The sequence below is a fragment of the Coniosporium apollinis genome (assembly GCF_000281105.1).
Source record: "Coniosporium apollinis CBS 100218 chromosome Unknown supercont1.29, whole genome shotgun sequence".
Taxonomy (NCBI): Eukaryota; Fungi; Ascomycota; class Dothideomycetes; genus Coniosporium; species Coniosporium apollinis.
In genome coordinates, this window is record NW_006913291.1 from 95,548 (window position 1) to 116,099 (window position 20,552).

Genomic DNA, 20,552 nt, shown 5'->3' on the forward strand with positions numbered 1-20,552 from the left:
CAACGGCTTCGCTCGCATCACATTTGACGGCTCAGAAGGCCGGATCTCACAGAATTTATCTCATGCTCGACTCAATATCAGTCACTGGAGAACAATACTCCATTCTGCATTGGCTAGGCAGAGCTATAGGGGATCATAAAGCCCAGCCATCCATCATCCGTCATTCAGGTTCACCGTCAAACCCGCGTCCATGAAACTCCGTCCGTATGAAGAGTCGGACTTGCGCCTCAAACGCTTAACCGAACCGTGTCTCCTTGTCCTTGATGGGCATATCGCTACCCATGGTGCTCTTGTACTTGCCGCGGATGAAGTCAGAGATCTGCTCGTCCTTGGCCTGCTCGTAGGCGGACTCGTTGTCCTGCGCGCCTGCGCCCATGAACTTCTCCTGGACCATGTCGATGCCTGGTGGGGAGAGCATTGTCAGCAAAGGATCTTGCATTGAGGCTTGGGGGGTTCGACGAAGGGCAATAGGAAATGCCAATTGCAAGTAGAAATGACAAAGGGAGCATTGATTTATAAGAAGAGGCTTACCCTTGTCCAAGAAATCCTCGTTCTTCTCGCTCTCGCGGCCGCCGCCAGCAGCGCTGTTGAACTTGTCGCCGAGGCCACCGAGGAAGCCGCCGCCACCCTGCTTCTGCTCGACAGGTGCGGTGGTGCCGGCTGCCTGCTGACCCTCCTTGCTGCCGCCGGTGAAGCTCTTGACGAAGTCCATGTTGGTGTTTGGGTGATTTGATCTTCGAGTGGTTATTGTTGTTGTTGTTGTGTTTGTGAGGCTGTGGTTCAGGTTAGCCGGGGCGGAGGTGCAACAGATGAGCGAATTGCTCACTTTGTTGGTTGGTAGGTGTGTGGAATTGGTTGAGGATTTGAGTCGGCGGTGGTTGTTAAATAGAAGCTTGGAAGGAGCAGAGTTGCACCAGTTTTACCTGCTCAGCGAGCTCCTGCCGTCCCTTGGTACCCCTAAGCCACGTGAAGGCGGATGACGTGTGCGGGGCAGGGGTGAGGGGCAGTCGACGGGGCTTTGCCTACCTAGTAAGCCACCGCCAACTTGTCGTGTGTCGCTTTCAAACGGTCCCCGGTTCGAGGCCCGGCATGCGAGCCACGATTGTCAGGAGCAAGGTTCACGGGGAAGACGGCAGGCTCATTGCGCAATGGAGGTAGAGTGGCTATCAGCATCCACCGCAAGCTCACACAGGGAATGGAAGGGGATGAGAATAGTGGAGCATTACTGTGTCAGTGTCATAACCGAACGGGGTTTATGGTCAGCCAGTCTTGCACAAGTGACCGACGGAGCAAGTGTACCAAGTCTTAGATTCATACCTTATCCTTGCAATGTAGAAAGACGGAGAAAAGGTAGACGCGCTTCATACCCGCGCACTCAGTCTAAACAAGTCGTCGCTACTCGTGACATCTATCTACACAACGCCGCACTTTTCGTACACCAGGCCGTTTCATCTACTCTAGCCATCAAGCCGTCTAGTCTAGCCATCCAGGCCTCTAGTCGCACACACGGGATCCGTACAGAAGAGGCTCACACACGAAAAGGCTCGCGCAAAGCCTTACGCAGCGTCCCTCTCCGAGAACTCCTTCGCATCATGGAACAAATCGATCAAACAGCCCGCGGACCACGACTGCGTGGGTGACTGCATCAACAAATGTTAGCAAAGCCCCCACACCTCTCACACAAGGGACACAGAAGCACAACTCACCGAATCCGGGCAAAACTCGCCATTCTTCTGCGTCAGCTCCGGCAACCCGGCCCACTCACTCTCCCTAATCGCCTTGACGCACCCCGCCAAGCGCCTCGTAACCTGCTGATAACTCTCGACCCTCTCCTCCCTCGTCTTTCTCCTCATGAGGTCGAACCGCAGCAGCGCCCGCAGGAAGAACCCCGTCGGCCACAACCACTCGGGGCCCTGGTGGTAATTCCGACCCTTGGAGGTGTGGAAGTCCGTGCTGTCCTCGGAATTGATGTAGTACGGGCGATAGTTCAGATCGCTGGGGTCGAGCGTCGCCATGCCTGTCGGGCCACGGAGAACCTTGTCGGCTACGGAGAGGGCGCCGAGAGCCCGTTCGGGGGTGAAGAGGTCCGGGGCGACGCACATGGCGATGGGAAAGTTGGGCCGGAGTTGGTAGTCCTCGTACTCCTTGCCGCTCTTGTAGAGGTCCTTGTAGATGCCGCGGCGGTTGACGATCTTGCTGTTCACATCGAAGTTCTTGTCCTCGGCGCGGTCGGTAGGGATGTAGTAGCAGCGCTCGAAGTTTGCTCTGATTTTCGCTGCCCAGTCGGCGAAGGAGATGACTTTCCCGTCGGCGGTCGTGACGCCGTCGTAGCTGTAGTGTCCGTCTTTGCGGAGTTGATCTACCCACGCGAGAGTGCTGTACAGCATGCCCGTGATCTCAACCGCTGCGCCGTCGCGAGGTGTGCCGGGGACGCCCTTGGATCCGGCCTTCTCGCTCTCGCCCATCTTGTCCATCCACGTGCCGCAGTTGTGCTGGTTGCCGCCAAAGATGATACCGGTTGACCAGTCAACGTGGACCTCGATGTTGAAGCCCTCGGACTTCATCTGGGAGTCGATGTTCGGGCCGGCGTTGTACTCGCGGAAGGACAGGCCGGTGGCGTGACGCTGCAGTGCCTCTTGGATGACGTCCTCGATGGTGGAAGACTTCGAGTAGGCGCGCTTGTCGTCGTGCGGGAACCAGGTGTCGTCGTACGGGAGGAATCGGCGCGGCGCGGACTCTTGCAGGATGCTCATCCCGTCGGGGACCATCTTGGTGTAGTCCTGGATGTTCTGCAGGAAGAACCAGATGGAGTCGCGCGAGTTGTAGCGGGGGAGGGCGCCGCTGCTTAGCAGGTTCGGGATCATGCCGTGCTTAAGGACGCTGGCGAACGCGAGGATATGCTCGCGGGCGTCAGCATAGCGCCCGGTACCGAGATACAGGCCACGGAGGGAGATGAACACATCGCGGCCCCAAACCCTAGCCCAGCTCGAGGAGAAATGGGGAAGGCCGGCGGCCATGCTAGGCACGACCTTGTTGGGCCAGAGAGAAGCGTCGTTCATGTACCCGCTGACTTGGTTGCTGACCAGCGCCAAGCTCTTGAGGAAGCTGTTGCCCTGGCGGACGTTGTCGCTCATCAGCTCAATCGAGCGGTCGACCGCAGCGTTGTAGGCGGTCTGGATGACCATAGCGAAATATCGCGGGAGCAGGAAGCTCGGCACCTTGCGGATCGCATCGCACCGCTCCTTCATCCACTGAGCGGGACCGCTGAGTTTGGAGTATCTGTCCTGCTGCGACGCCTTCTCGAGACGACCAACGCAGTAGTCCAACGCCCACTGGCCCTGGCGCAGGTGGTTGCAGATCGGATGACCAAGATTGTTATCGCGGACGATATCCCGCAGAGGGCTCCACCAGCCTTGCAGACCAGCGTAGACAAGCAAACCGTGGCCTGGGATGTTGTACACGCCATCGCCGGTAGCGTCCCTTTCTTCCGGGTCGCACCGGTACAGTGCGAAGTTCAGATCGTTGAGGTCGCAGTCCTTGAACGCCGCTTTGCCACCGCTAGTGACATACTTATCGAGGCCTTCGGAGTGGTCTGCTCCCGGAATCCAAGTCTCGAACAGAGCAATGCTGCCTGGAGGAAACTTCTCGGGAACCGTGATAGTGGTGCTGTCGCCGTTGAGTTCGACGCGCACGCCGCGGACCTCCTTAGTACGGCTCGGCAGGCCTTTGAGCATTTTCCGATCATTCGAGGCAGTAGCCTTCGCTTGTTCATTGTCGTCAACCTCAAGCATCCAGCTTCCGATCTCCTTGGCACGGGTCCCAGGGAGGTGCACAGGCGGGAAGCCACCGTTACCGTTGCCGTAACCGGGATATGCGGTGTGTGCGATCAAGAAGTAACCCTTCCTTGACTGGGGATGCGCTCTGTGGACGGTGATGTATTGCTGGTCGTGGTGGATGAATGTCTCGTCGTACTCGTCCTTGCCCATGAGGACGTGGATCTGGTTCAAGAGCTTCTTGATGCCGCCGATGCCGCCCTCGCTGGCTTGGATCTTGACCGGGCCAGAAGAAGACGACGAGGAGTACAACCTGGTTTCGTGCACGAGGTCGATGAGCTTGGGGTATATCTCATCATAGCCCATGACACTGCCAGTGGCACTGGCGCACATCGCGACCAAGGCTGCGTTCGGCAGGGTATCGCGAGCGTCACGCTTCTGAGCTGGAACTTCGTTGTCGTGTGTGCAATCCATGAACAGAGCATGCACCGGACTGCGCTTGATCCTGCGGATGATCTCGCGTGTTGGCCGAATCGATCCGTTGGTGGTGCCATTAGCTTGCTCGGACTTCTCAGCATCCGTGATCTCGTCGACTTCGAAGCTACCGATTGGTCTGCCAGCATGGCGATGGACCAAGCGGCTCATCTCCTGAGTGCTCCATGCTTGCATAGCCTCGCGGATCAGGCAGCTGATACCGAGTCGCTCGCAGAAGACAAAGTCCATCTCTTCTGAGCCGGTGAACAGCTCAGCGCAGACCATGAGATTCGGACGGACCTGGCGGGCTTGATCCAACATGTACTCTGCAAGATGGATGGGCGTCGAATGGCAGTTGTCGATACGGAAACCCACGAAGTACTTGGCCATCAACCGGGTGTACTTGGCAATGAAGTCCCACAAGAAGGGGTTGTCGGCTGGACCGCTACCATAGCGGAGCTTGACGCAATCAGACCAGACGATAACTTCTCTTCGCAGGTAAGCACGAGACTTGGATCCAGCGTTGTCCTTCATCGCATCGGCAGCCCAGATCCAGCCGTTGTTGACTAGGGCAAGACTCTTCGGATCGTGCTTCTTGGTCGTGGCATTGTTTGGAAGCCTCGTAAAGTACGACTCGATCAAAGGGTTCTGCTTGTTGATCGGGCCAAGCTTCGGACCATGCTCATCAAGGCGGACGTACTTGACGCGGTTGAAGGTCTGCTCCATGATCTCGGCAACATCGGCATCGTATTCCCGGTAGAACTGGATGTTGACCTCCTCGATGAACTTGTACATGGTGCCATGAGCGACGCGTTCGTCCGGGCTGCTGTTGGTGCGAGTGTCGTACCGGCCGAACAAGGCGCTCAGCAGAGCGGCACCAACCTGAGGCCTGATCTTGCGACGGAAGCGCTCGCCCAAGCGGTCACCACCCTCAAGGGCATGTTCGATGAGCCAGTCGGCCTTCCTCTTGAGAGGCCATTCCTTGACTTCGTTGAGCCCGCCGACTCCAAGGGGGCCGAAGCCGCCCTCGGGGAAGATGACCTGGCCTTCGGTCCATGCCTTGACAACTGCCTCGGTGCTCTTCTCGATGTCGATGACGTAGAACTCCCAGAGGCGGATGCCTCCAACAACACGGCTCTTGACACCGTCCATGACCCGGAGCAGGTCGTCCACATTGTTGAGCGTAGTCGGGAGGCCGAGAGAGTGGAGCTCGGAGCTGTACTTGAGGAGAGCAGTATCAAGCTCAAGGGCGGCTTCCAGCCAGGGCGCTGTCAGAGTGTTGTAACCGGCCTCGGGGTGCTCCTCGAGCCACCTGCTGTTGTTGGCGGTGTGGTTCCAGACAACATCGGTCATGCCCAGAAGGCCGAACTGGTTCTCCATCCTGTCGACCAACTCGGCAATGTCCTTCTCGCCATTGGGGAAGCAAGTCTTGTCGAACTGGAGCTGATCGTAGATGCTGTATGGGGAGTTCGAGTTGCCTCGCATGACCAGGGGTGTGAAGTGGACCATGTTGTAGCCTCGCTCGCCGATGCCACGAAGGTGGTTGTCCCAGTCTGTCGGGTACTTGCCCATGAACTTCGAGATGACGGAGAACAGGGACAGAGCATCGAGCGGTACGTGTCGGCCTCGGAGGGTGAGCCTTGGGCAGACATCGATGTAGTACACCGGCGTCTTCGTCGGTTTGGGAGTCGGCACCGCCTCGGTCGAGAAGTCCGGCAGAGGGGTGTAGGTGGTGTAGAAGCCGAAGGCACCGGCTTGGTGGATGGGTACGTCAATGTGAATGGTCTTGTTGAAGTCCGGAGTGAGCCTGCGAAAAGGAATTGTTAGCTCTACGCCAGACTGGACAGGACGAGGAGACGTACTTGTACTCCCTGTAGCTGTCTCTCCGGAACTCCTCCCCCTTGGCAGGAATGTTGACCCAAAGGCTGCCTTTCCGGCATATTGAGCTGGTACCCTCGATGGCGAAGCGCACGATGTAGCAGGGATCGGACGGAGGTGGGAGGTAGATGTAGGTGCCCGGCACGTCGGGTGCGCCGCCGTCGGTCAATGGCAGCAGGTAGACGGCCTGGGTTGCCTGGCGTGATGGGGGAGACATTGCGGTGGTCTTGGCGTTACTGAGAGCCGAAAAGACTGAGAGCGGCGTGCTTCCAAAGATGTTGGCGACGACTTGCATCAACGAGCTTGCGCGGTGGAAGCGTCTAGCAATACAGTCTAGGATGAACACGAACGGATGGAAGCTAGGTAAAAGGACGAGAGTTGCAGCGAGTCGTAAGCAATGCTTTGAGGCGTGAGGATGAGGAAAAGAAGAGGAAGAGAGTTGAGGTTCGAGGAAGTTTTATGGCGCTCAATTGGCGAGGGCTCGAGGGCTCGGGGGTGTCCTTGGCGGGCAAGAGCTGGTGTTGCTGGTGTTGCTGGTGTTGTTGTCGCGGGCTCTTCGTAAGGAAGGAAGGAATCGGGCCCGTTGCTTGCGCTCGAGGTTCGCGATGGCCTTGATCAGCAGGAACAAGAAACAGCGTTCGCGCCTGCGCCTGCGCCTGCGCCTTTTCTTGTTGAGGAAGCCGATCTGAACAAAAGACTGGGCAACGCGGCACGAACCGAGAGCTGGAGCTGGCCGCAGCTCAGGCACACAGGCGCAAGCAGTGGCCGCCCGGTGACCGAATCGAGTCGCACCCCGCATTCTCGGGCTCCCCGAGCTTCCAATGCTGATCTGACAACTGCATCCACATGCCATTCAACCTGCCAGTTCAACGGCCGATGCACCTGATCTGATTACTGCGCTGCATTGTTCGCGAGGCCCGATGTTTAAAATCCGTGTGAGCACGCAACTCGCAGGACTGGACCCCGCACCGTGCTCGGGTAGCTTTCAGTTGTTTCAATCATGGGCATGGGAATCAACTGCGCGCCTGGTTGCGCATCGTTGCCCGGTTAGGCTTGACATTTCGCCGTCACGGTTCCTGGTCCCTGGTTCCTGGGCTAGGGCACAAAGAGCAGATCCAGCGTTGGAGATCGGCCTTGGGAAAGGCTGAAACGCGCACCGCCTCAAACAGTGGCTGGGGCTCCAATTCAAGAGAGACTTGAATGGCGGTTTTCGCATCTACGGGTATACTCAAGACTGATGAGGAAGAACGCGGCAAAACATCAACGTCACCGCCAACGTGTTTCCCTGACTTCTAGAGTTGTCTTGCCGCGGCAGCCGACAAGCGTTGCATGCTTAGTCTTTCGGCTCAATAATGTCCGGAATTTCCTCCGGCTTCGTCTTGCCCTCGAGGATGTCTGTCATCGTGTCAATACTGAAGGCTGTTGTGGTTCAGGTAGCAAACTTACTGTAAACCGCCGTAAACAGCGGGAACTCATTCTCCATCCCCTGGCTCTTCAGGAAGCTATTGACCTCATACGCCGTCGACGTGCCCTGCAACTTCTGCCCATTAAGTTCCGTCTCCTCGATCTCATTGATGCTAACTCCCCTCTCAATGCTCATCTTCGCGCACCTGAAATTCCTGCCGCCCGAGCAACTCGTGATGATATCCGCAACCCCACAGCTCTCCTCCGTAAACGTCCTCGCCTGGACGCTCTCCGAGAAGAACTTCTCGCCGAACTTGACCTCCTCGAGCAAGCCCACGCGCATCACGGCCGCCTTCGCGTTGTCGCCCCACCCGAGCCCGTCCACGAACCCGGCGGCCAGCGCGACGATGTTCTTGAGCGCGCCGCCGAGAGACACGCCCGCCACATCCGACACCATGCGCACGTGGAAGTAAGGTCTGTGGAAGAGCTTCTTGATGTTCTCATGGCTCAGGGGGGGGAAGTCGATCGGCAGAGGCGACAGCTTCGCAGACCTGTGCTCCGTATGTTCCATATGCGGGTTCACGAGTTCGACCGTCGAGGCCGAGGGCGATTGTGTGGGGCTGCCCTGCCGCGATGGCTGCCGCGAGTCCATGGGCGGCGGGTCGTAGGCCACGGTCGTCTCGGAGTACTTGCCCTGCGCGATCTCCGACGCGATGTTGGCGCCGGACAGCGCGCCGCAGTATATGCCCAGCTTGGCGCCGATGGACTCGGAGAAGAGCTGGACGCCGCTCTCGGAGACGTCGACGCCCTTGGTGCAGGAGATGCCGCGCGCGAAGGGGAGGATGTGGCCTTTGATCTGGTCGCAGGACTTCGCGATGAACTGGTGGGGTAGGACGAATATGAGGATCGTGGCGTCCTTGACCGCCTCTTTTATGGAGGGTTCTGCTATGACGTTGTCCGGGAGCGTGACGCCAGGAAGATACTTGACGTTCTCGTGCGCCTTGTTGATAACCTCGGAGAGCTTGTGCTTCTTTTCTGAGTCGCCATCGTATAGCTTCGACTCCTTGGGAAGTGTGACCTCTTCCTCGTAGACCCACATGCGGACGTCTGGCTCGAAGAGGTTCGGGTTCGCCTTGGTGTTTTCAGCTGCGATCTTTGCCATGGTGGTCCCCCTTCAATGGGTTAGTACACAGCTTCAGATGGGTCGTAGTGTTGCACATTGCCGACTTACCAGTTCCCAGACCCAACCACCATGACCTTGTGCTTCTTCGTTGCGCCTAGACTTGCCATGGTTCTTGCAATTGCACGGCTGGCTGTATAGATGGGAGCTGATGGGTACGGGAATTTAGCGTATTGTGGTAATAGTTTCAATTGAGCAGCTGGTTGACGAACGGAAAGCAGGAAAGCAGTGCGCATCAAGAAACGGGTCAGCAGCTGTTTTGGTGGGTTGTTGACCGTTGAGGAACTTCTTGAGCTCCGGGTTGCATCATGTGCGCGTGTGAGCATGGATCTCGTGCATGTGGTCCCTGGTCCCAACTCGCCGAGGTGTGGCAGGGCATCCTGGGGGGCGATCCTTCACGTGAATTCATGCGCGGAATCGCAGAATTGCTGTGGCAGATGTCAGCGCCACGGGAACTTGGATAATCGCACCGCGGTAAACCTTCAGCGCAGGGAGGCCCAGACAAGGCGAGGATGAACCCGCTGCAATTACCGCGGTTGCACTGTGCTCAACCATGGATTCGCTTTTGACAGACCCGTCATGTCAACTGTCACTGAAGCTACCGTCAATATCACTTCCAAGGCATGTCTCAGTCTCACAAAGAACTCAGAAAAGTCAAATCGAGTACAAATATGTCATTGCTACCTAAATTCCCTCATGACGATGCAAAGTAGTCAACGGAACCAAGTCGCAGCATACTCCCACAAAACACCTTCGCTCGCTCAACAAAAACATGATATGCAACCCGTAAGGCCGGCCGGCCACATTACAACGTAGTGTGTGGAGCGGTAAAGGAAGGGGGCAACCGCGAAGACTCTTCAGTACCAAGAACGAAGTTCAGTTGACCGGTCACTCACACGAGAGCCTGATGTATGAATTTTCCATTAAACTGGATCTCCTTGGCCGTCCTCTTGCGCCAATCGAATCTGATGCAGTGTGCCCGCGCAAAAAGGCAACACCTATTACATCCCCCACCCTTGCGATTGACCGCTTACAGAGCGAGACCGAAGAGGCCCAACAGGCCAGCTGCAATGGCACCAGTACCGTAGGTGGTGGCGAAATCGATAGCCGCGGCAGCGGCGGAGGAAGAAGCTGCTGCCGCAGCACCGGAAGTTGCGGATGCGCTGCCGGAGGCGGTTGAGGACGCGGTAGCGGAAGATGATGCGCTGCTGGTAGTCAGGATAGACTCGGCTCTCCGGTTACCGCACTGGACGGCAATGCAGGCAGCCTGCTGGGTGGCATCGCTTCCGGAGTTCGTGATACACTGGGACTTCCACTGCTCGCACATGAGAGACGGCACTGTCTGCTCATAGTCGGTGACATTCGGAGTTTGGCCGTTCCGGCAGACGCAGAGGATCTGCAGCGTGTTCTGTAGAGCGGCGAGTTAGCTTGGTGGGCGGTTTGACATGCCGACGATGATGCCTCTTACCTGGTCGCAATCGTTGTTCTGGATCTGGTTGTTGCAGAGCGTGGGGCAAGTCTGCCTCTGAGCACGGCACCAGACTTGCCTCTGGGTGGCAGGGACACTGTTGGGGTCTACCGTGTAGGTACTGTTGCTCTGGGCAACGACGAGGCTAGCAGCGGCCGAAACGGCGATGAAGAGTGATGAGAAGAGCATGGTAGCGGGCGCTTGCGGTAAGAGTCGTTGAGGGGAGTATCGATGTCTATGCGTGACGCGTCCTCTATTAGTAGGTGAAGGCATGGTAGTTCTCGGTTCAATTGGCTATCTTACTGTCAAAGTATAATGCTCGATACGTGCAGCGCTTGGAGCTCTTGGATGATGATTTGCGTGATGTGTGAGTGGTGAGAAGAAAGTGGGAACAGTTTGCGCGGGAAGGGTGGGATTAAATGGGTTTGCCGGTTGAGGCTTGGGGGGAAAATACAGACTACTCAAAGAGGGCTAGCGCGGCCGTGCTCCGGCCACCTCTTATCGGAGATGCGAAGCTTGGCGTCTTCAACTTGGGAAGGCGCGAGTTCGACCGCTGTCGCAGTCACAGTTCTCTTTGCCTTTGATGACTCCGTGCGATGGGAAGACATGCCGTGCCATCAAAGACGTCACTAGGCAATGTACGAATGAGCAACATGACACAGCTCGATGCCGCATCTTCGCCGCATCTTTCGGCCTTCAATGCTTTGGAGGCTCAAGCACGGGCACGCTATTTGAACGCTAGTGGTTTGCGGCTGCCAATCCAGAACTCCCCTCTCAAATCTGACCAGGAACCTGGCAGTTCTCCGCTCCGGCTCGACCCACCTTGTTTTCCCCACGGTGGCAAGCACAGCCGACATCTCCATGGGTCGTCTGGGGTTAAGGTTTGGGGATGAAGGTATCACCAATTCGCTCACCGACGGTGGATCACAACGCGCGGCACTCAGCTATGCAGAAGCTTCATCATTTTGTGTCGAAAGAGTTACGTGCAATGGTGCGGCCCCGAACGGAGATCCCGTCGCTTCTGCACAGCGTGAAGCAGAGCGTGTTGCAGAGCATGACTTTTTGTTTATTTCGCACACCGTAAAACACAGGCTGATGGAGATATCATGAACAGGTGCACATTGCTACTTGCGGGAAACAGCTCACCGACGACCGTGGGAGCACGACGAGTTACAGTAGCCGAAGCTGGACGAAGCCGTCAGTGGATAGCCGCCGACTTTTGTAAGCCTCGCAAGCGTGGGCCGATGTGATGTTATAAATTATGACTTCTTCCACCGGTCCCTCGAAGACCTTCATTTAATAGGCGGGGCGTAAGCAAGATGTCAAAGATGTCTTATTCAGTGTTAGCCGCAATTTGGAACGAGTGGATGTGCTGCAGTTAGTAATGGGCTGGTCCATGAGCTGACGGAAGCGCACGTCTGGTCCAGCCTGACCAGCAGGACAGCTAGAGTAGATGAATGGAGAACTGGTCACGTTTAGTTTTGTCTGCTAATGCGGACGGTTTGATGAATGCAAACTGTGTTTCGATTGTCTAACTAGGTGCGAAGGACACGCACAGCCCGTAAGTCGCAAGCAAATCCCTACGTTCGGTATATAAAATCTGGTCTGAAAGTTCAAGTCAGTAGAAGTCTCCAACAAAGAGCCGTGTTTCACGTACCTTCTATCGCCAAGCAGCTCAATCTCCTTGCGCGACTTGCCCTCGATCCACATATCCCTCTTCCCACCAAGTCTCTTCCGATTCTCCAGCTGTAGATACAGGTGAGTCGCGATACTGCCTCCAAGCAGACAAATGCCAATGTACGCGAGTACCACGCCATGGCCCAAGAAGAACCTGGGAGCGTCTTGTGTTCGGAAAATGTTGCTGCTCACAACACCGTTCAGGTTACCCCATCCAATGACGATCCCGAGTGTAACGCCGCGCTTATACACGCCCTCGATGTTATTCGACACCCACGAGATCGTGTTCGGGATGCACGGATAGATGCCGAGCGCGGCAAGGAATGTACCCGCATACTTGATGTTCGGGTTTGAGGACGCGATGAGCATCGTGAAGCCGATGATGCCTAGTAACGGGATGCCCATGTTGAACAACCCTCTCTTCCCCGTGCGGTCCGCCAGCCAGCCGATCACGATTGTCAAAACACAAGCACAGGCATACGGCGGCACACTTAGCAGATTCGCCGTAGTGGACGTGTAGCCCAACTCTCGGATGATGGTCGGCAGGAACAGCGAGAAGGCGTACAAGGCACCGACGGCGCCCATGTAGATGGTGGAGTAGAGATAGGTCTTGGGGTCCTTGACCGACGCCCAAAGGTAGGCCATCTTGAAATCCTCGTGCTCGGCTGACGACTGCTTATCCGCTTTCAAGCGACGGATAACGCGGGCGCGGTCGTCGGGCGAGAGGAAAGTAGCTTCGTCGGGGAAATCGTGGACCATCCAATAAGAGACCACGCCAACGATGATGGTGGCTAGGCCTTCGAGGATGAAGATCCAGGCCCTAATGTGGAATATGTGTCAACTAACCTCTCACAAATGGAGGGATATGGGGACAGGTTTACCAGCCGGGCTTGCCGCCAATGCCATCCATCTGTGCGATTGCTGCTGCGAGGAGACCGCCAAAGGAACCGGCTATAGCAGCTGCGGAGAAGAAGACGGCGGCGCGAATGCCGAACTCGGATCGCCTGTACCAGCACGAAAGATAATAATTCACACCTGGAAAGAGGCCGGCTTCGGTCAAACCAAGCTGTTCCGGTCAAGAGTTAGGATCCGTTCCGAATAAATCATGTGCAGGTGGACGTACGAAGAAACGCTATTCCTCAGTTAGCAGGTACGCCATGTGTTACCGTTGCAAATATGCTCACAGCTGCCATGAGACCTTCATAGTTATGCACCAGGCCCATAGCCGTCATGCAAACTCCCCAAAGCAACATGATGATCGGGAGGAAGATACTCGGCCGCATTCGTTTGAGAAGAACGTTGGTGAGCGGCTCGGCCACCGAGTACGAGACGAAGAAGATGGTCAGAGAGGCTCTATATTGTCCGTCCGTCATGTTGAGGTCGGTCGTGAGACCAGCGATTCTAGCATTGCCAATGTTCGTCCTGGTAGCGCGATTGAGTGAGTGGTGTGTAAAGCGAATCGGATTCCCAGCAGGGAGGGTGAGAGGTTACACACCTGTCCAGGAAGGAGATCAGGTAGAGGAAGCAGAGCTGGTTGCCGGTTACTCTCGAGTTCAACGCGTGGAGCGCAGTGGTAGCACACATACCCATGGGATCAGCTTGTAATCGAGCCTCCACAGGAGCGCCTTGTCCTGTACATCCGTTAGCACTGCACTGCCTGTAGATGCAATGATCAATACGAACAATCTTAGCCTTCTCTTCATCACTCTTTCCTTCGTCGGGATCGGGGATGAGGGCAGAGTCACGGCGGCCCCCATCTGAATACTCGGCTGGCTCAACATAGGCCTTCTCATCGTCCGACGGCGGGCTATGGCTGGGAGCCATGGCTATTGCGATGTGAAGCAGGTGAGGCCGGATGAATTGCGACAGCAGTCCCTCTGTTCAAAACCCCACGGGGAAACCGTCTGCTTATGAATTGATGCGGTTCCTCGGCTGTCATTGCGCTGATCTGGGCCGCCTTTTCAATGCTAAAATGACCGAAGACCCACTGGCGTCACTGTCCGGCCGCTCAGAAGGATCTGCCTCCGCAGATGCACTGTCTCGGCATGCGGGCGCCCCGTTGGGCGCTGCGCCAGTGAGATGCTTCAATCGAACGCGGGCACGAATGAGCGGGGGTTCTGCCGTCGGCATTGAGGCTGCGGCGTATTGCCGAGGCGGCTCTCAGCGCCACCACCGTCGTGCCAAATTCCCTGTGAGCCTAGTTCGTGGCCGGGAATATCTGGAGTCAAGCTAGGCTGAGTAAACTTGCGAAAAAACAGACTTGCGTTTCGAGACGTGAAACGATGCCGGTAGGCGAACACAAGCTAACGAGATAGCGTCACGCGGCTGGTCCTACTAAAACAAGCACAAGAAGGTGGTCCAGGGGGAGTTGATACAGGAGGTCGGTCCTATGCGGTCTGCCAGCCCTCCCTGCTTCCCGCTGTGGAGCGAACTCCTTAGGCACTATGGTCAGTCAAAGCAGTTGTGCTATTGGCTCTATGCAGCCACGAGGGCTGGCGATCCACACAGGTCTGACCCTTGTACAATATAATAGTCCATACCTTAACGATATCTGGGGTACGTCTTCCGCTGCGCCGGGAGAAGATCCACAGTTCGCTCTCGCCTTCGAAAATGACAAACCACCAGGGCGGTAAGAGCGTGTGAAATGGCGCGCCTACGCCTGTCGGAGAGACATGGGTAAGCAGAGGGAAGGCTTCAGCTTCCACTGACATAGCCTGGGAAGAGATGCACAGTCCTAAATCATAAAGGACAGTTGGATGGGATGCGCTCGAGTAGAACGGTACGGACAGTGGTAGCTCAAGCAGATGGACGTGGAGTAACAAATCTACAGTATTGTCTCAGGCGCGCATGGCGTTTAGGGCTGTCCTCTTCGGGCTAAAGTATATCTTTACCGATTTACGGACCTTCTTCTCCTGGCTTAAGTCCAACACTATTCCACGCACTATTTCTACGACGCTGCTGAATTCCAGTGATATATTCTTTGCTTACCTCGACTAGATAAGCGTCTATCAGTATCGTGGTTCGTCGATACTGCGTTCTTAAAGCTGTATATAGCGCGCTATCATGACGATTATGGATGGAAAGGTAGTCGTGGGCCATCTCACCATTTTAGGGTCCAAGAGAAAACTCGCCCAAAGACTTGCTAGGACAATGCGGAGACTCAGACGTGAGCCTTCAATGGCTCCACAGTAGACTCCCGTCTGCTTACTTCGATAGCTGCACATGGTTTGCACTTGTGCAACTTCCTGGTCTGCCATGATTTGATATAGTCGGACGATGTGCACAAGGACAACAAAACGGATCGGCAGGCAGGGCCATACGGTTTCGAAGGCAAAGCTAGAATAGCGGCGAAGAACTCTGCCTCGCACTGCAACAGCGGGCGTCGGGATGCGCGGATTCTTGTTGACTAAGTTACAGCGTCTGCATGGAGGAGAAGCTTGCCGTTCATGTTAGGGACCTTCCATGGATTTCTTGTGCTGTTCTCTGGAAGCCGTGACTGAGGAAGTGGATTTGGCTCGCCCGTTGACTGTCGCAAGAAGGCAATCACCGTATGTGGGTAGACAGCACCCAATTGTGCTATCACATTGACCGGTAGGGGAAATCCTTTAGAGCTCGAGAATGGGTGACAGTAGAGTCGTTGCTGAAGCTGATATCCTGAACAAGGAGGTGGTGGAGAAACGTGGTCTTGAGTTGAACGTCATTTGTAGTACATCACGGAAAGCCGATTGTGCAAGCTCCACGCTGCCTCTATCACACAAACAAAACGGCAAGACACTTCCCAGGACTCTCCACTGCTGTACAAATGGACCGTGCCCACTAATCGCACCCTCATTTTGCGCACTTATCCGCCACGGCTGCTTATCTCCTCTATGAGGGACCAGCGTTCTGCTCTGCCTCCATCCTGACGCCAGGCCTGGCGGACGAGGGGTTCTTGTCAGCTTTGGATACGGGAGGGTTATAGACGAGCTTCCTAGTCTTGATCGTAGACCACTTATACCTGCAAAATCACAAAACGTTAGCTCGTCCAACGGTGATGAGGAGTATTCAAAGCGTACCTCTTGACCCACACACTGAGTGCGAAAAGAACACCACCGATAGCCATGACCTTCCAGCCCATCTTCTTGCGCTGATCCGCTTCCGGCTCGGCTGCCCAGTTCAAGAACTCGGTGACATCCTTGGCCATCTGAGAGGTGGTTGCAGGTGTTTTGTCCTCATACTCGACAAGTCCGTCATACAGCACACGCGCCATCGCAATACCGGTACCAGGGAAGTACGGGTTGAAGTTAAGCCCCGACTGAACCACAGCGCCCGCTGGGGGCTCTTCCGGATACCCGGTCAACAAGTTGAAGACGTAGTCGCAGCCACCGTGCCTGGCCTTGACAATCAAGCTGAGATCTGGAGGCAGGGCGCCGTTGTTCGCAGCACGTGCCGCCTCGTCGTTCTTGTAGGGGCTAGGGATGTAGTCTGAGAGCTTTCCCGGCCGTTTTTCGGTTTCACCTTCGTCGTTCGGCTCGCCGTCGTATTCATTCTCCTCTGCGAGGGCCTTGGCTTCGTCGACGGTCATAATGGTGCCGACAAGGGCCCGGTAAGGGATTCGCTGCAGGGAGTGGCAGGAGGAACAGACCTCGCGGTAGACCTGGAAGCCGCGACGGAGGCCTTGGTGATCGAAGGTCTTGTAGAATTTGGTGTGCTCCCACGGATATTGGGTAGGATGGAGTCTATAGAAACATGCGAATCAGTCCATGAACGTCCCTCGTACTTTTTGCAATACAACTCGGTATCCGTTGCCAATGCCATCTGACGATGCGGCGCTTGCCTCTGCATCCCACTTGTGAGACTCACCCTTCTTCTTGGGGCGTCATGGCGTGCGCCTCCCGACCAAGCAGTTGATAGTACCAGGCAATCGAACCGATGGCGATAGCTGTCGCGGCCGAGCCTGCGGCGGTAGACTTCCATGACGAAGCTTCGGCGGTGGTGCTCGACGTCGATGCGGAGCGCTGTAATGAAAGCCAGATCAGCTCTAACCTTCCCCTTACCAACCGCACAACATGGAGATGCAACTCGATGCCATGTCGACACTGGCGGCGTTTGAGGTGGGCGTACCGTAGCTGTCCTGCTGGCGACGCTGCGAGCCGCAGGGCCGACCGAGCGCGCCGAGCGCAGGCACGATCTTGCCAACATGTTGATTCCAAAGCTGGCTCAACGGCCTGGAGGGATGCCGGCTACAGTGAAGGTTCAATTGCGAGGAGGGCGACTGGTGGTAGGGTCTGCTTTGGGCTGAAGGAGGAGAGGGAAGCGGCAGAGCCTCGTTGCAAGACTAAGCCACAAAGAGGAAAGCGCTGTGCCAAGCTTGCGTCGAGACCAAATCAGAAGCGAGGGATTTCAACCGTCTGAAATCATGACCATCCACCATGAAGCTTATGACGGTCAGCTGCAAAGGACGGTTTAACGCTCTTCAGTGGATACACTGCTACCTGCTACAGCAGAGTTGATCTTACCCATTCAGTTACGACAAGGCAAGTGTGCTGTGAAGTCACGATTCAATGAATTTTCCAGGGTTTGCACCAGCAAAAAGCAAGCATATACAGGGCATTAAATTGAGGACACATAGACTTCTTGCAGAGATCTCGCAGTACGAAGTACGAGCTGTCTAATTTCAGAAAAATCTCTTGCCATAACAATGCTTCCTGGCGGCGCAGGTTTTGCCGTTCCATTCTTTGCTGCTTTCCTTCTTTCAAGTATTGTTTTCGTCTTTGTTCTTCTTAGTCCACTTGTCTTTTTCACAGAAGGCGACGAAAAACCCCTTCCATTGGGAAGGTTAGGTTAGGGATCGGTGCCGCTCTGCATAGTGAGACGGAGTTCACAAACTACTGGGACCTTGCAGAAGAGTTTGCGCTCAGGGAGACAACTCCAGCAAGTAGCCAGGACCCGGTGAACTCGGCTGTCCGATGCGACCGCTGATAACCGTCGACTACGGAGTCACTCTCGCGAAGGTGTCGAGTCATTCTCTAGGCCTTGTATTCACTATGCCTTTGTTCTCACAAAGCACGGCACCTTCGCCACAGGTCACTTTCCATCGAGCCCTTGATCTTCCACCTCTTTGCTATATGACTCTTACACTCTTATACAACACATCTTACCGCCATTCTGTCATAACCAAGCCCATATCATTCCACTATTACAACGCATCTCGCGTCTATTTGATTTGTCCACAGCAACACACACAACGCACTACACGCAGCTCATGGCTTTCAAACACTTAGCCCTTGCCTTTCTGGCTGACCGGACTGTGATCGCAGCAGCCGTGATCCGTCGCCACGAGAAACACACGACAGGGGTTGTTACTCTCACCACAACTCTCACTACGACCGTGCCGTTTATCGAGTCGAGCCTGTCCTCAACCCTTGCTCAGCAGAACCCAACTACTACCACGCTGTGGTTGACGACGGCGGTTCCCTATCCGGGTTCAAGCATTACTGCAAATCCCGTCGAGGAAGGTACAACTACTCCGGCACAGAGTTCCATGACCACGGTGCCTCCAGTGGCATCGACAATTCCTGCATCTCCTAACAATGAACCTCCGGTGCCGTCTAACACGGTCGCGCCCACGACTGCTCTTCCATCAAACACTGGCTTCATAGGCTTCCCAGCCAATTCCAGCACCACAGCGGCCGGATCCACGAGCAGCGATTCAGCATTCATACCACTTATACCCGGACTCAGCACCATGTTCGAACCGGGAAAGACGTTCATTTTCAGTGGCGAGCCTTCCCTCACCGTCCCAGCCACATCGCAGACCATCAGCCCAATCACTACAACTCCAGTGCCATCTTCGACAACATTGCTCCGTTCAAGCCTGACGTCCACAACGCTCGTCACTCAGCCGAAACCAACACAAACGAACACCGCAGCCCCAATCTCAACCGCTTCCTTTGAGGCTCCAGTGCGAGCCACATCGACGGTCGCCTTCGAGGCCCCAGTGTCAGTGACATCGGAGAAGCCAAGCACGCCTCCGCCTGCGACAACTACACCTTCATCGCTTCCGCCGCCGCCTTCGACTACGACGAAGGAACCGAAGCCCTCTGATCCATGTTTCCCGTACCCATACCCCGGTTGTCAAAGAAAGAAGCCGGGCGCTGCGATGGCCACTGGGTGGATGATGGCTAAGCGTGAGGCTCGTAGGGTGATTACACTTCAGGCACTCACTAAACCTGCACCTACTCGCAGCCTAGGTTGATTCCCTCATCATTCTGTGTTGTCTTATTTTGATGGAGACACTATGAACATAAGCCGGCCTATCATGTTGATTGGTATGGGAGCATCTGTCTTTGTTTGGTTGTTAGATGTACAACATGGGTGTTCAGGTGCTTCTGTTGCATTTGTAACCAGCGAACCAGGTTTTGCCATACAATAGATATGCTTCAGCTACGGGATGTTCATGCTGTCATATTATGAAATCCTTTCTCTATGAAGTGGCACAGCGGCCTTGCTTGAGTGTTGAGTATGCATCTATCCTGTGAGTCCGCATCTTGAACCATCAATGATGAACAGGACTCCATACCGCCACTTGTGAAGGCGTTGGGTTAATACTTGAGCCGCATGTAATCCTGATACCTAGCCACCCTGCGATCCGCCATGTCAACCCTGTCAAGTCAGACTTGGCGTGGGAGCGGACCTCATGAATCGTGAATCCCCCTTTCAGCAGTTGCACCTCAGTTTGAGGGGCAGCGCTCTTGCCCATGGTAAGCGTCGCTACGATCAGCGTCTTGCCTTGGTTTTGTTCCTTCCATTGTAGTTGATTCCTCGGGTTCCGATTGTTCCAGGTTCCGCGCTCAATTTCCTTTCACTGCTTTCTTCTGAAGGCCATCCACGGCAGTGCTTCGCTTGTCCTAAAAGATCACTGTTGCTTCAGCGTCAATCCTCTTGCTGTTGTCACCTGAGCAGGAACGTCTCTACACGCAACCCTGTCAGGACTCCCGTTGCAATCCTCAGTTGGTCAAGGCGTTTCTTCATTCTGGCACATCCTTCACTTCAAGAAACTCCGCCACGCGTTTCGGTACCCAAGAGCTCGGCAACACATCAACGGACAAATTCTGGGAATCACTTTGAGCGGCACCACCATGCAACACCACTCTACCGCCCAGTCGGCTTGTCGTAGCCTACCATGTCACAGGTCTCGCAAGTTCCTCCCCTTCGAGCTGTATGGACAAAGCGTCGATCTTGACCGTGTCGAGGATGTCGCCGCGGACTGGGAATGGAACTTCGTCACTTGCGCTTCGAGACTGTGCAGACGCAACCACCAGCGTCATGCGCATACAGATGACGTTTGTATCGCCATCGACGGCGCTTGCAGGGGCAACGGAACCTCACGCACCAGAGCCGCGGTGGGGGTCTTTGTAGGATTCAACTCGGACTATAATGTCAGCGATGAGATCGGTTGCACCACCAACCAACAGGCTGAGCTACATGCTGGTATCATAGCTCTTGAGCAAGCCTTGGCTATCAACAACCACGACCCCAAACGCCTTGACACCTTGGTTATCAAAACCGACTCAGACTACTTGTACAAGAGCATGACCGAGTACATCTTCAGATGGAAGGAGAATGGTTACATGGACGCACGACGCCGGCCAGTACAAAACCGTTCGCTCTTCAGGGAACTCGAAGGACTCACGCAGGAGTTGAACCAGCGTGGCGT

The 20,552-nt window shown here is 55.5% G+C and overlaps 6 protein-coding genes across 6 annotated transcripts; all 6 read right to left on the reverse strand.

The window, feature by feature from the left end:
• Positions 1-235: 235 nt before the first annotated feature.
• W97_05914 (uncharacterized protein) lies at positions 236-712 on the reverse strand (the record flags this gene model as incomplete). The annotated part of the gene is made up of 2 exons (XM_007783795.1): positions 236-402; positions 532-712. 2 exons carry the CDS (start codon positions 710-712, stop codon positions 236-238), a joined length of 348 nt encoding a protein of 115 aa, XP_007781985.1.
• An 844-nt stretch (positions 713-1,556) lies between these two features.
• W97_05915 (amylo-1,6-glucosidase) lies at positions 1,557-6,342 on the reverse strand (the record flags this gene model as incomplete). The annotated part of the gene is made up of 3 exons (XM_007783796.1): positions 1,557-1,640; positions 1,707-6,054; positions 6,110-6,342. The coding sequence occupies 3 exons, from the start codon at positions 6,340-6,342 to the stop codon at positions 1,557-1,559; spliced, it is 4,665 nt and encodes a 1,554-aa protein (XP_007781986.1).
• A 1,116-nt stretch (positions 6,343-7,458) lies between these two features.
• W97_05916 (glycerol-3-phosphate dehydrogenase [NAD+]) lies at positions 7,459-8,819 on the reverse strand (the record flags this gene model as incomplete). Its single annotated transcript, XM_007783797.1, has 3 exons — positions 7,459-7,520; positions 7,572-8,701; positions 8,761-8,819. 3 exons carry the CDS (start codon positions 8,817-8,819, stop codon positions 7,459-7,461), a joined length of 1,251 nt encoding a protein of 416 aa, XP_007781987.1.
• A 920-nt stretch (positions 8,820-9,739) lies between these two features.
• On the reverse strand, positions 9,740-10,366 carry W97_05917 (uncharacterized protein; the record flags this gene model as incomplete). The annotated part of the gene is made up of 2 exons (XM_007783798.1): positions 9,740-10,117; positions 10,178-10,366. 2 exons carry the CDS (start codon positions 10,364-10,366, stop codon positions 9,740-9,742), a joined length of 567 nt encoding a protein of 188 aa, XP_007781988.1.
• Positions 10,367-11,757: 1,391 nt separating this feature from the next.
• Positions 11,758-13,678, reverse strand: W97_05918 (uncharacterized protein; the record flags this gene model as incomplete). The annotated part of the gene is made up of 8 exons (XM_007783799.1): positions 11,758-11,782; positions 11,835-12,674; positions 12,736-12,920; positions 12,978-12,986; positions 13,039-13,276; positions 13,350-13,384; positions 13,441-13,485; positions 13,538-13,678. 8 exons carry the CDS (start codon positions 13,676-13,678, stop codon positions 11,758-11,760), a joined length of 1,518 nt encoding a protein of 505 aa, XP_007781989.1.
• A 2,043-nt stretch (positions 13,679-15,721) lies between these two features.
• W97_05919 (cytochrome c1, heme protein, mitochondrial) lies at positions 15,722-17,035 on the reverse strand (the record flags this gene model as incomplete). The annotated part of the gene is made up of 4 exons (XM_007783800.1): positions 15,722-15,851; positions 15,910-16,572; positions 16,697-16,851; positions 16,958-17,035. The coding sequence occupies 4 exons, from the start codon at positions 17,033-17,035 to the stop codon at positions 15,722-15,724; spliced, it is 1,026 nt and encodes a 341-aa protein (XP_007781990.1).
• Positions 17,036-20,552: the final 3,517 nt, after the last annotated feature.